The sequence below is a fragment of the Biomphalaria glabrata genome, chromosome 7 (genome assembly GCF_947242115.1).
Source record: "Biomphalaria glabrata chromosome 7, xgBioGlab47.1, whole genome shotgun sequence".
NCBI lineage: Eukaryota > Metazoa > Mollusca > Gastropoda > Planorbidae > Biomphalaria > Biomphalaria glabrata.
Window position 1 is genome coordinate 44,299,454 of NC_074717.1, and position 14,661 is coordinate 44,314,114.

General features: G+C 34.5%; 2 protein-coding genes across 8 annotated transcripts in view; one reads left to right on the plus strand and one right to left on the minus strand.

The window, feature by feature from the left end:
• LOC106059323 (uncharacterized) overlaps positions 1-14,661 on the minus strand; it is a 21,139-nt gene continuing 6,478 nt past the window's right edge. Inside the window, exons 1-6 of one of the 4 annotated variants that reach the window (XM_056034328.1) lie at positions 11,107-11,216; positions 8,810-8,987; positions 7,331-7,411; positions 3,799-3,988; positions 1,964-2,102; positions 1-1,015 (exon numbers count right to left, since the gene is read on the minus strand). In XM_056034328.1, the coding sequence (XP_055890303.1) occupies positions 842-1,015; positions 1,964-2,102; positions 3,799-3,988; positions 7,331-7,411; positions 8,810-8,987; positions 11,107-11,109 (765 nt within the window). In that variant the 5' untranslated portion in view covers positions 11,110-11,216 and the 3' untranslated portion in view covers positions 1-841. Of the gene's footprint in view, positions 1,016-1,963; positions 2,103-3,798; positions 3,989-7,330; positions 7,412-8,809; positions 8,988-10,611; positions 10,911-11,106; positions 11,217-14,661 lie in introns of those variants that run through there. The other 3 variants (XM_056034329.1, XM_056034326.1, XM_056034327.1) reach the window with 3 other exon arrangements.
• Positions 10,906-14,661, plus strand: part of LOC106059321 (probable phospholipid-transporting ATPase IIB) — a 27,636-nt gene continuing 23,880 nt past the window's right edge. For 2 of the 4 annotated variants that reach the window (XM_056034319.1, XM_056034318.1), the window contains exon 1: positions 11,249-11,389. Coding sequence is in view for 1 of the 4 variants with exons in the window: in XM_056034318.1 (XP_055890293.1) it covers positions 11,340-11,389 (50 nt within the window). In the remaining 3 variants the exon portion in view is untranslated. Of the gene's footprint in view, positions 10,993-11,248; positions 11,390-14,661 lie in introns of those variants that run through there. The other 2 variants (XM_056034321.1, XM_056034320.1) reach the window with 2 other exon arrangements.

Below are 14,661 nucleotides of genomic sequence, written 5' to 3' on the forward strand. Positions count from 1 at the left end.
TTTTTTTTTACAGAGAACATTTTTATTATATTTTGTCATTCCACAATTTGTTCTTGTTCAGATCTAAAATGTTTTTATCAATAAAGACAATTCTTTTAGAACATCCTTGAGTTTTTGATTGTAATTTGTTTTGTTTTTTGTAAATTTCATTTCTATGTGTTGCTTGTTTAAAACAGAAAATGATACTTTTTCTGTTTTCCCAGATGGTGAAATAGAGTATTAGTTGTTTTTTTTTCCAATTTCATGTTCTTGTCCTCAGAACTTGTGTTCATTCAAACATCACAACTCTTCAATCATCACATTTTAATTCTTTTTATCATCATCATAGTACTAAGAAGTACCATAACCACTTTATATTAGGGTTTCAGGTAATTATTTCCAATTAGTTTTTTAAACTCTTAAACACCAAACATTCGTTCATTTGAGATTATATTGATATTAAAATATAATTATATATAAAAAAATAAAATTGTTTTTTTCCTTGAAGTAGTACAGATAAGTAGGTCACAGATGGGGCTGCATAGCCACGGGAAATACTGCATTCCTCATTAATCTTCGGACTTGAAGACAAGCCTTATTAATACAGATATCAGCTAATTATACTTTTAAAAATGTGCATAAGAAAAAAATGAAAAAGTAATCTACAATGAAATAAAAGCAGTTAATAGTCAAATAGCATTTTGTCTTTCAAAGAGAAAACAATATTTTTTCCCAAGGAAACTTAAAAAATAGTTCAATTGTGTATGTCATCATTAAAATAAAATGCTTCTAAGAAGCTACAATACTATGTTAGAGCAATAGAAGAATTGAAACAATTTCTTTCAGTTTGAAGAAATTCTTGTCAGTGTTCATTTTTTTCTGCATGAACAAGTTGTTTCCCTTCTTCATAGGCTTGATACAGTTTAAACAGAGTCAGTGCCATCCTCTCAGCTTTGTCATCCTCTCCAAACAGTTTCTTCAGGTGCTTCATTTGTTTCTGACTATTTGCTGAATCTGTCTGACTGCTGCCTTGGACCTTATTGAATAGACACTCTTAGTAAAACATTTATTGAATAATTGAAAGTTTAACTATTTTTTAAATGCTATTAACAATGCATTATTTTTACTTAGTTCTAAATACTAGACATGTAGATAAGTTTAAACCTAAATACTAGACATGTAGATAAGTTTAAACCTAAATACTAGACATGTAGATAAGTTTGTACCTAAATACTAGACATGTAGATAAGTTTGTACCTAAATACTAGACATGTAGATAAGTTTAAAGCTAAATAATTCAAATTCTTGTGAATGGTAACAATGGCTGATATTTTGGTGAGAAATTTATTGCTTTGCTGCTAAAAATGACTTGTGATCATTGGATTAGAAAACTTTCCACACTAGATATAAGTAAGTAAAGTTTCCCTTTCAGACCTAGCGGTGTATGGACAGATTATGATCTGTTTCTGTGGCCCACTGTTAACGAGGGTGTCATGTGGCCAGCACAATGACAAACCACTTTTACTTTTCCCCAACTAATGTCAGGTACCCTTTGGAGCTGGGTGGACTCACAGGCGCCATAAGATCCCGAAATTAAAAAACCCAGTTTTCACCAGGATTTTAACCCAGGTCCCCTAATTCTGAAGCTCCACTCATCCACAGCACCTCCCCCACACTAGATGCTATGCAGTAAATTATCCAATTCTAGGCTGTAAAAATGTTTTACAAGGAAAACAATAGAGAAAATTCATTTCATTGATACCGATTTAGATCTTTTAAAATCTATATTTCCTGATTAATGCTCGAATGTAATATAATGGAGAGAAAAAAAGAACAATATTGTACAACAAGCCAGATAGCAATCAAAAATATTATATCAAAACAGCTAACTTTAATGTGAAGCAATCTATCATCAAAGGATAAATAGCATGCTGATATGCTAACCATTAAAGTGTTAAAAAAGAACAGCAACTAAAGTGTATACCTTATTGCCCTGTGAGCTAGTTTGACTGACTGTATCATTGGGCTGAGGTGATAGAGAGGTTGGTAATGAGTGTCTGTGCATTTGTTCTCTTCTTTTCAACTTATGCTCTTCTTGGAGTTTTTTTTCTTCTTCTTGAATTCTGAAAGAAATTGAAGTAGTTTTTTTTCTCTCGTAAAAGGAGATGTTCACAGTAATCTTCCCTTTGTTTTCTTTACAATTTTTAAGATGAAGTTTACAAGAAATTTAGAAAAATGTGGGGTTGTATAAAGAAACCTAAAGAAATATTTTTTTTTTAAATATGAAAAAGAAAAATTGGGAGAGATTATGAAATAAATAGACAGACTTAACAATATTAAGGACACCATACTGAAAGATTACTGTTGATATATAATAATAGCTTTGTGTTACAAGCAAAGGGAATTTGATTTTCCAGTGCTAAAAAATGCACAGAAATTATCATATACTTTATAAATACATAGCTTTTCAAAAGGTCCTATTCTCTGTACACACAAAAAAGCTAGCTATTTATAGTTATTCACCATAGACTAAAATCCTCAACAGAATGACCTTATCATCAAAACAAGCATTTAAAGATATTTATAAATATGTAATACTCTCAGAAATGAGTTTTATTCATCTCAGTAAATCAGCAAAGTGTTCTCTAAGATCTATGTTTCTGTGGCCAAGGTATACTTTGAATGGTATTTTTTTTCCCTTTCTACCACAAAAGACCAAACCTACCTTGTAGACAGAACTCTTATTAACAGAATTCTGAAAATGTAGTTGAGAAAATCCTCATAGGTGGATCACATCCGTAGTAGGCATGTACTTTGAAATGTGTTTATTAGGGTTAGGGCGGTCAGAAGTAGGCTGAAGTAGCTATAAAAAGATTTCCCCTCATCTTTTTTTTACTTGTTTCAATAAAATGTACCTATAGAAATGCACAAACAAAGCAATACACCATGGGAGACTTGTCTAGACATAGGGTCAATTGAGTTCTTGTAAACCGTGAACTGGAGAGTCATCAGGGGGAATCAGTTAAAACCCAAAGCCTGTAGCAAAGACAGAAAGAACAAAGGCCTTGTAGTCAGCAAGAATGGAGTGATCAGAAGAGTATGCAGCTTTTCTAGGTGTGAAGAAAATCTTTATAGCTTTGACCAACAAACTGAAAATGGAAGCCAACCAGTCAATGGAATAATCAACTATTTATCAACTCAAAAACAATTCAAAGTGGCATTTTACCTACTAGGGCTACCACAATGATCAACTGCCCTTTTCCTTGACTTTTCTTTTTCAACAGAAGATAAGATAAGATAGATAAGATAATTTTTCTTGATCCAATCAAATGGACATTCAGTTTGACTACAATTGACAACCTCAGCGTAACTACTGTACAATAACAATAAACATGCAAATACGAACAACATTCACACATGAAACACATACACACTCACAACCAGCGCTTTATAAATTAGACTTCTATGTACTTCTCGATGATGACAGATGATCTTGTAACACTCTGACTGAAATTGGGATGAAGGATTTTTAACAACATGTCGAACTAGACTGTGTTCTAAACTAAAAAGAAATCACTGCTTTCATCTTGATCTTCACATGCAAGGCTTGACAGCCACAAATTGAACTCTACCTCTTTACAATTACAGTTGGTTAATATGCATGACTAAATGCATGACGCATAGGACATAATCATCTTCTTTTTTTAAGTAACGTCTGTATTATATAAGATAAGATCCCGTCTTAGCTTCATTACATTGCTTGGCAACGTACAGGAATTATTTTGATTTGACCATTTTCAAAACCTTTCTGTCACTTACTTTTTCTGTCTGAGCAATCTTGTTTTTTTCATCTCTTCATAACTTGGGAACATAGTGTTGCCAGTTAAAGGTGGGGTTCTCTGGTAAGGTTTCAGGACTTGCACATCAGTATAGTTCACCATGGCACCATGACCTTCTGGACAGAAGAAGTATCTTTTTCCTTTATAGATTCCATTGTGAGTAGTGTAAGCTGTGAAAAAAAAACAACTATAAAGCATTAATGGAAAAAAAGAAGATAATATTTAACAAGTTTGATTAAAGTCACAAATATAATCCCTTTTGTTGCTTTTATTTTTTTTTAAATTTTAAGCTGATAAAAGAATTTTCTTTGCCAAATATAAGCCATATATATTAATCAAAGATTAAGTGGCTAGAAAGATAAAATATGTTTAAAGCTTTATAGAAACTAAAGTGAAAAAAAAAAGGTAAAAGCTTTAAAAATTCACGCCTGAATACTACTAGCACAAAAAATCCTGATCTTTGCACCGAATTTGAGAACAAATTAGAGGAAGCTTTTAAAAACTTCTCTGTGACTGAGGTAGAAAAAAGCTGGACGTTTATGCGTGATACAATCTACCAAACATCATCACTGGTCTTTGGAAACAAAACCAAGAAAAGCGAAGACTGGTTTGAAGCTAGTCTACCAGAAATGGAAACTGCCACTACGAACAAGAGAGCAGCCATGCTAATCTACAAGAAGGATCCCACCCCAAGCAACTTAATAAGGCTCAGAGCTGCACGTAACAATGCCCAAAGAGTAGCGAGACAATGTGCTAACAAATACTGGCAGGAGCTATGCGAAGATATTCAATCTTGTGCCGACTGTGGTAACATAAGAGGACTATATGAGGGCATGAGAAAAGCCTTTGGACCTCACACCAGCAAGTGTGCTCCACTCAAGTCAAAAGATGGCTCAATCATCAGCGATCGTGCGCTGCAAATGGAACGATGGGTAGAACACTATGCAGAACTCTACCAGATTGAAAACGCCATCTCACCAAATGCTGTTTCCAACTTCCCATCACTTCCAGTTTTGACGGAATTAGACGAAACGCCCTCAGTAAAGGAGCTGAGCATTGCCATTGACATGCTTGCACATGGGAAAACACCCGGAGGAGATGGCATTCCTGCTGAAGTAATTCAGGCTGGAAAACATGCCCTAATCAAACCACTCCATGAACTGCTAAGCTTGTGCTGGGAACAAGGAATGGTCCCCCAGGAATTGAAAGACTCCAACATTGTTACAATTTATAAAAATAAAGGCGACCGCTCTGATTGTAACAATTACAGAGGCATCTCACTGCTTAGCATAGTCGGAAAGGCTTTTGCTAGAGTGTTACTAAAGCGATTACAGATCCTGGCAGATCGTGTTTATCCAGAGTCGAAGTGTGGCTTTAGGGCAGGAAGATCTACAACAGATATGATTTTCTCTCTGCGGCAGCTACAGGAGAAGAGCAGAGAACAAAAGCAGCCCCTCTTCATAGCTTTTATTGATTTGACCAAGGCCTTTGACCTTGTTAGCAGAAGCGGTCTGTTTGCTGTACTAGAGAGAATCGGCTGTCCAAATAAGTTAAGAAAACTAGTGTCAGCTTTTCACGAAAATATGCAGGGCACCGTTCAGTTTGAAAGTTCTTCCTCCAGGCCATTCTCCATTAAGAGCGGTGTAAAACAAGGATGTGTACTGGCCCCTACACTTTTTGGCATCTTCTTCTCAGTCGTACTATCCAGTGCTTTTAAATCCCTGGAAGACGGAATATACATCCATAGCAGATCCGATGGAAGGCTCTTTAACCTGGCACGTCTTAAAGCCAAAACGAAAAGGCGTCGTATCTTGATAAGGGAGCTGCTGTTTGCCGATGACGCGGCACTCGTATCTCACTCACAAGGAGGTCTACAGAAGCTAGTGAACGCCTTAGCAGCTGCTTGTCAAGAGTTTAGCCTTACTATAAGTCTCTCCAAGACCGAAATCCTCGCACAAGACGTTGCAGAAATACCTATAATACAAATTGGGAACCACACCCTTTCAGTGGTGCAGGAATTTACCTACTTGGGTTCAACAATTGTCAGTAACCTAGACTTAGACATCGAGCTGACAAAAAGGATAGGAAAAGCTACCACAGCATTGGCAAAACTCTCCAAGCGCGTCTGGGAAAATGGTAAATTGACCACAGCGACCAAAATCCTAGTCTACAACGCCTGTGTTGTGAGCACTCTCCTTTATGGCAGTGAAAGCTGGTCAACATACATGTACCAAGAGCACAGATTGAATAGTTTCCACTTGCGCTGCCTGAGACGCATAATGGGCATCTCTTGGAGGGACCATGTCTCCAATCAGGAAGTTTTGAGACTGGCCAATATGAACAGCATGTATGCTCTCCTGACACAAAGGAGATTACGCTGGCTCGGACATGTCACCCGCATGCCAGATGGTAGAATCCCGAAAGATATCTTACATGCTGAGCTTGTGGAAGGAGTCAGACCCAAGGGCCGCCCAAGACTAACATATAGAGATGTCTGCAAGCGAGACATGAGAGCCTCAGGCATCAGTGAAAGTATGTGGGAAAACATAGCCAAAGACCGGAGTGCATGGAGACAGACTGTGCGTGCTGGGACAACCCTTGCTGAGAACAAAAGAATTGAAGCGGCTTTAATCAAGAGGGAAAAAAAGAAAGCTGCCCTGTCTGCTAGCCCTAAATCAGAGGCATACAAATGTACGAATTGTGGCAAAGTCTGCCGTTCTAGAATTGGCTTGATTAGCCACACCAGATTCTGCCCCGTCTCAAGATTAAGCCAAAACCAGTGACTCACTTGGGCGCATCCATTGCCTTTCGAGACAAAAGGAGCCATATATATTAATCAAAGATTAAGTGGCTAGAAAGATAAAATATGTTTAAAGCTTTATAGAAACTAAAGTGAAAAAAAAAAGGTAAAAGCTTTAAAAATTAGTCAGTAGTATATTATAGGATGTTGGATATCATGATTATTTTTTTTCAAATCAAGTCAGTCTTCTTCTTCCTTGTCCAGTCAAGTCAGTTTTTCTAGGTTTGTTTAATTAAAAAATACAGGAAGGACATTTATTTCAATTCTATCAATAGATATCAAAAAGCCTGCAAAGTATGGGAGCCCTTGAGGCACCCTGACCATGCTTCCCAGTGGTGGAGGCTGTCCAAGCAAGACCAAGCTATTATAGCACAGTGCAGGCCACTGTCCTGTTGGCTCATATTTTGCATGGTTATGGCCAAACTTTGACTCACAGTGCCCTCACTGCAGGGAAGAAGAGGAAAAACGTCTCATATTCTTTTAGACTGCCCCAGACTTGCTGATCTCCACAGGTCTGGGAAACCACTAATTCTCGACCTGTATGGCGATGTACAAATATATACAATAAACAAAACAGCAGGGTTTCTGTCTAAGGCTTTAGATTTGAATCTCTCAAGTCCTAACTGAACTGGAGTTTGATGATGATGATCAATACATATGTTATTATATCAGTAAACAAAGAGGATTAGGGAAGATACAATTGGAAAATTACCATTGTCATAAAGAGAAACTCCCACTTTCAACTTCTGTGCTTGAGGATATTTATCAGATAATCCAACATACTGAACCACACCTGTTGAATAAATTATCTTTTTAGTTTAAAAAGTGGAAAACATAAAAGTAACTGTGAAACAGTTGTCAGAGTTAAAAGCCATTAGTGTTTTCATTGTTTAATCAATAAATTGCACAAACTATACCCCAACTTTTTAAGAATCTATTCATTATTCACTGAATATAAAGCTTTGTGGCTACATTTTTAAACACAGGCATCATCAGAAAAGAAGTTCTTCACTATCTGTTTTCTTAACTTTTTCTATCTCTATCTTGTTTTTCTTTCTTCAATGTGAACCTGGGTGTCTTTAATCCCATAATATAGAAATTGTTAGTTTGTATATCATTAATATGATGAAAAACACTTTCTTTGTCCAAAAGACTATATGAATAAAATTCTTAAGCTTGGAGATTATAGGGTCTATTCAAACTACGACATTGCTACAGCACGATGGCAAAAGAGGGTATATAACACATCTTTCATTTACATCTTTTAGGCCATCGAAGGGAAGGAACATGCTTGCAAGTAGACTTTGATACTAGCTGTTCAGCACAATCAGCAGCAAGCTTTCTCCATAGAAATCAGTCTCAAGCAATGATTGCAACCTCTTCCCAAATGGTTTCCAGTGCCCTTTGATCGAGACCATTCATTATAGAAGACCTCAACACTAACCTGCGATGTCTTAACCTGTGGGCATTTTAGATCAATAGTTCATTGCCACATTGTACAGACTTGGTTTCTAATGCCTTTAGGTTACAATGTTGCAGATCAGTGTTCAGACCTTCTATGGGAAGTGTGGTCGAGAGGCCAAGTGCGCTTAAACTTAGCTTGGCTTGGCTACCTAGAAGGGGGCTCGAGGTTCGACACCCGACTCTGGCAGAGTTGTGTTTACTGAGCGCCTAAAGGCAGCATGGAAAACCAACTCCTAGATACCCACTCCCCCCCCCCCCCCCACACTGGTCCGCAAATGAGATTGGACAAAAGCGCTCTGAGCATGCTATAAGCATGAAAGTAGCGCTATATAAATTCTACAATAACAATTAAAAAATAATAAAGATGATTGGTCTCCATTTGACCCTGTTTGAAGGCATACGCATGTTATATGAGGAAATGCTTGTGTCCATTTTCCTGATGTTGGCCTGGCAGTGATAAGTAAAATACCGCAGCCTGTGACTACTAATGAGAAGATAAAGATGAAAAGTGAAAGGGCAAAGTTACTTGCATCCGCACTATTGGCAATTAACAAACTTTTGTTTAATGCATGGTTGGGCCATCATTTCAACATCAAGCTAGCTGTTAAACAATGGTTACTTACTAGCTGACCATTAGATATCATTACTTATTTGCAAATATTATCAGCTAATGAACACAAAAAAGGCAAGGCTATTTTAACTTAAACTATAATATTGACATACTCACCAGGATATATCGTATCCTTTCTGTTAAAACGTGTTGACCCATACACTAGAACTCTGTCTCCTTTTTGAACTTGGTCAACATCATTATCAGAGAATGATTTCATGCTGCCATTTTTTTTCTCAATAAAACTCTTATTCCAGAATCTCTTACAGGGGTCACACATGCATTTTTCAGAATTCTGAGATATTCAGAAATATATATATAGGTGTATATACTAGCATTACCAGTGATTTGTGCCCCGGCTATATATTGTTTATTTTATCATGGACCCCTCCTATTTTTATAACAATAATAATATAAAGGCCCACAAGTAAATCTCCCTTACATGACTTTGGCCAGCAAATTCTAGCCTCTGTTACATTGAACTTGACCAGTCCGTAAAGTAGAGTATCACCTCTCTCTCTCTCTCCCCCCCCCCCCCCAAACTCTCCACCTTAATAAAATAGACTTATTTACACTGACTATTTCTCTGATTTTCAGTTCTTTATTTGAAATATTTGATAGGCTCTATGATATATTTTTACCATTGAATTATAGTAAGTTATGTAGAATTAGAACGGCTTGACTATATTAACCTACAAAACCCAAACTTCTGGCCTGAGAATTCTATTATCCTCTTTCTCACTTCCCTCCCCCACCCATCATCACCCTTAAATAAATAATTCTACGTACAATCACTGACTTTTCTTTGGATTCTTAATTGAAATTAAGATATCAGGATAAGAACATGTAATTATCTTCTATTCTGAAGAAAATTGTGTAATTCCTAATGCCTTTAGAGAATGGAATGGGTTGCCTGAATCAGATAGAAAAAACAACGACTTAGCAGAGTTTAAGTCACTGATGAACATGCATGACTTTATTGATACATGAACTGCGTAGGACGTAATTATCTTCTTAAGAATTCATAAAATAAAATAGAATGGATGGATTTAGAGTCTAGAGATGAGTATAGGGCCAGGCTGTCTATATAGGGTCTAGTCTTCAAATCAAAAGAATTATGAAGAATATTGGGTAAAACTTCCCATGAAGAATTGTAATCTGAATCTAAATCTACTAATAGAATAATTAGATCTAGTAGAATAGATATTCTATCATATTTTATTAACCAATAGTGATATTATATAATCAAATGATTATAGATCTTATCTTATAGATTAAAGATGTTACTCAAGAAGATAATTACATCCTACACATTTCATTTGTCAATCTAGTAATCTAGTCATGCATAGTAATCAATGACTTAAACTCTGCTAAGTCAAGGTTTTCCTGACTGATTCAGGCAACCCATTCCATTCTCTAATGGCACTAGGGAATAAGGAGCACTGGCACAATTTTTTTTCTAGGTATGGAATAAGTAATGTGCCTCTATCTTTCTCTTTGTGTCTTTCATACAAAGTATTTCATGGTTCAGTGTTATATCATAGTGTTCAATTTTAATTCATAGATCATAGGTTATTTTATCATATCACAGAAGAGATACAAGACACCGATAGCAAAGACAAACAGACACTCTTTTGTTCCACTGGCAATCAAATCATTAAATAAGAACAATCTGGTATAAACTTGTCACAAGTAAATTATGAGTGAGTCTGGTGTGAATGTACACTTTGGTTTCTTATAGTTATAATGTTTTTTGTTTGGTGTAATGCACAAATTGTAAGACAAATTTCCATACGGATAATAAAGATTATTATTATGTATTATAGCTACTTTACTTTTTTCTGTCTTTAGGCTTAAGTCTCTCTAAATTTAGTGTTTTACTAATCTTTGAATTTATTTGAATGTAAAGGTTTTCAAACCTGATCATCATGATCATGGCAATCGTGAATATTTTTTTTATTCGTACAAGATGATTTAGATCTAGATCTAGATTTTGATGATGATCTAGACCTAGATATTCTACCAGAACTAGAATCCGAATCTCGACTTCTTGCCATTTTCGAATCAATTAGATGTTAGACTTAGAATCTAATCTTGATCTAGATTCTACAGTTAATAGTTTGTAATCTAGACTAGTAAAATCTAATTATTTTGTATGCATTTTAAACCCAGCGATAGTTTACGCTTCCATGACACCACTTCCGGTACTTCGACTCAATGGGTAATCCCTATTCCTATTTGTTTTGCTTATCAGTAAAATTAAAAAATAACAACGTAATTTTGTAATACGATATATTCTGGTATGGCTCCTGCTTACATCTAGATCTAACTAACTTATTAAGATTTAAAAGTAGATCTTATTCTATAATCCAAATATTTCAAATAAAGCTAAAACTAAAAGATTTTTATTCTACCATACAACAATAGTCTCTATAGATTCTATCTTTTTAATTTTTATGTCAATATGTCCATGACCTGGACTGGGTGAAATCAAATGGTGACAAGTTCTAGGAAGTAGAGATCTAGATCTACAATTATTGATCTACTAGACTAGATGTAGTCTAGATCTAGATTTTATTTCTGTCGTCAACGAGTAAATTAACTGGCCTAGAAATCTAGATCTAGGCCATGTCAAATTAGACAACACATGCCTATTAGTAATTTTGTAAAGCATAAAAAATATATTAAAGTCTTAAGGTAGAGATTCTCTTTTTTAGTTTTTTTTTTATACTAGAGTCTAGTAGAGTCTAGATCTAGACTCTAGACCTATAGCCTATAGAAATAATAGAGCTACTTGTTGCTTAGTTGCTAGAGTTAGTACTACTAGCTAGTCCTATGACTATGACGTCTATGACTTATTATTATTATTATACTTATGAACTTATATATCATAATATTATATTATAAAATATTAAATATAGAGCTATACTACAAACTATAGTAATATAATATAATAATTATATATACATGGACTCTAGAATCTCTAGATCTAGATCTAGTACATATTAATTAATTAATAATAATATTATAAAATTATACATATTTGTATTAGTTATTAGTTAGTTTAGCTAGTCTATACTCAATAGTACTCAATTCAATACTCAGGGTTCTCTCCTGAAGCCTTTCTTGTATTTGGGGTATAGCCGCAATCAATGCAAGGCAGCAGAGGTTCGGATTCAGAGTTTTCCTTCTCCTACTAGATCTACTCCTAGATGGGTGACCCTTACTTAGGCAGATTGTGGCACACTGTGCTACAGCCTGGCAGAGCCTGTGGCACTACTGATCCCAAACTGTATCTAGAGAGGATATTCCGTTCCTTTGGTCACATCAGCTGTGCGGAGAGGGGGGAACTGCTGTCTGGGCGACATTGTTCCGACCATAAGCAATGCCCAGGCTTTTATCTCGCTTACTCAAAGCCCAACCACATGAAAAATTGTTTGAGATGAACCATAGTCGTTCTATGACTGAAGGAGGCCAATGAATGACTGACTCAATACTATAATCATATTACTGTCATAATAATATTGATATATTAAATATATACTATAATACAATTATTATAAAATTAATAGTATTGAATAGATCTATACTATTATATGGATAGATTTAGACTAGCCAGAGCAAGGTCTAGATGTAGTCATTGATCTAGACTCTAGACTCTTATATAAATTATAATTATAGTCTAAAAATTATACAGTAAATTATATTTTATAACTATTATATAGTATAATATAATTAATAATACTAATATACTATATAGTGGCATTTTCAGTGTTACTATTAGTACTATTAGCATATTAATACTATTTAATTATTTATATTTATTTTATATCTAGATAAAAAGATAGATCTAGTTATCTAATAGTTCTAGATCTTAGAATAGATGATCATGTTAGAGTCCAGAGTCTGTCTAGACTTCTCTAACTCTGGTCACTAGATCTAGACTAGACCAATCTAGTAGAGTCCTGAATCTAGATTAGTCTAGAATATAAATATAAATAGATATCTAGTCTAAGTTTCTACTCTCGCTTCACTGACTGTCACACTCTGACTCTATGTAGAATAATATAGATTCTAGAATGATAATATCTTAGGTATATTATATAGGCATTTTTATAGAGTATAGAACCATTACCCCACCTGTAAGCCCATTATGTATGTTTGAAGTTTTATAGCTATGTAATGGGGTAATGGTGAGACCTAGATCTAGAAAAAAACAAACTATTATTTTAAAATCCTTGTTCATTTGCCTATAAAATTAGATGCATGATAAAATGTATTCCTACGCAAAGTTAAAAATAAATCTGATGTCAAAGCGGTGTACGGTCGGTATCTAAATGTAACTAAATGTAACTTGGACTGTTCAGAGTTTTTTTTACCTGACCATCATACTGCTCAGCGTGTAACACTAATCACTAGTATCAATAAAAGGAAAAAAAAATGTTTTCACAACAGGTCACGTTGACCCATGATAGAACTCTTTCTGGAGAAAACTGTTGTCAAGTGTTTTGTGTGTGTGTGTGTTTTTTTTTGTTGTTGTTTTTTTTTGTGTTTTCTTCATGTAGTTTCCCTTGTTCTAATGTTCATTGTGTTTTTCTTAAGTATGTTATTAGTGTGTAGGTATTCTTGTTCATATTAATAAGAGGGAGTTGTATTTCAAACGCCTGTGTTGTAATTAAATCATATGTGGCATTATAGTATGGTGGCAGCTTTTTTTAAAAGCTCTAAAATGGTTACTGCAAGAACTAATTATTTTAAACCAAGAATTAACCCTCCACCTCCTGAAGAAATGGTGTGAGGAAAGGATGCGTTTCAAGCGAATGTGGCTGAACTGTTGTAGTGTGGGGAGAATAAAATGATAGATGAAGAGTACGCTAAAGTACTATTTTAAAATTCTTTTTTTTTGGTTAAAACAAGTTATTTATGATATAATGAAAACATGCAATTTTGTTTTCAAGTTTCCCCCTATTTACACACGTTTAAAAAGAAAAACTATTTAATATAGAGTTTGTGTAATTTCATAGTTTTATATATACTACTACTGTCCATATCTCTGTTTACATGTTGAAAAAGTCCTGCAATACTCATGTTGACCATAATTAGGCATGTGACAAGAAGGTCCTTGTGCATTAAACATTTTCATGGGTCCTGCAATAGGTTTAAATTTTTATTTTTTTTTGGATCAGGATAGGATTGTTGTTTTAATAGTTAGTAGTTAATGGTGGTTTTCCATGAGATTCTGTTAACTAAATAAATAATTCACAGGAGCTGCATTTGAGTTTGCATGAAAACTCAAAACTCCCTTTGTTATCTTATTATTCTAGTGTCTAGCCACATAAAGAAAAGATTCTGTTTTCACTTTCAGCTAACAATATGCTGTGTACATACCAAATATGGTTTACTACATTTTGGGGCTAATATCTTTCAGTGGTTATTATCCTGCTAAAATGTTATAATAATATCTTAAATGAGAAACAAAGAAATTAAAGTTATTTAAATAAAAATCTGTTTGCTCAAATGTATTCGTAGCCTAGAAGTGTTATAAATTGCCTGCAACTCCATTATATCAAAGTCTTGACAAGTTTCAGACCAAAGTGAATTCTTAAAACTTCACCAGAATCAAAATCCTTGACTTAACTCTTTCTTTCCTAATAAGCGATGTCATCGTTGATTTGATCCCATTCTTTCAGCCTAATTGATGATATTTTCATTGATGCTTGTTTTTTTTTTCTTTCTCCAAAAATTGTTTTTAATTGCTTCTAATTTAGTCTTGAATAGTTTCCCTTTGAAAAACATACAGACTTTTTTCAATTTCTTTTTTTTTTAGCAAAAACAATGTTTTAAAAAAGTAGGGGCTAAAAAAGGCTGTTTTTTTTATATTAATTTTGTGCATGGTGGAGACATAGGATAGTGACTTCAAGACAATAAATTTGTGTTTTATGTTACAGATTAAGTTTTGTGAAAATATG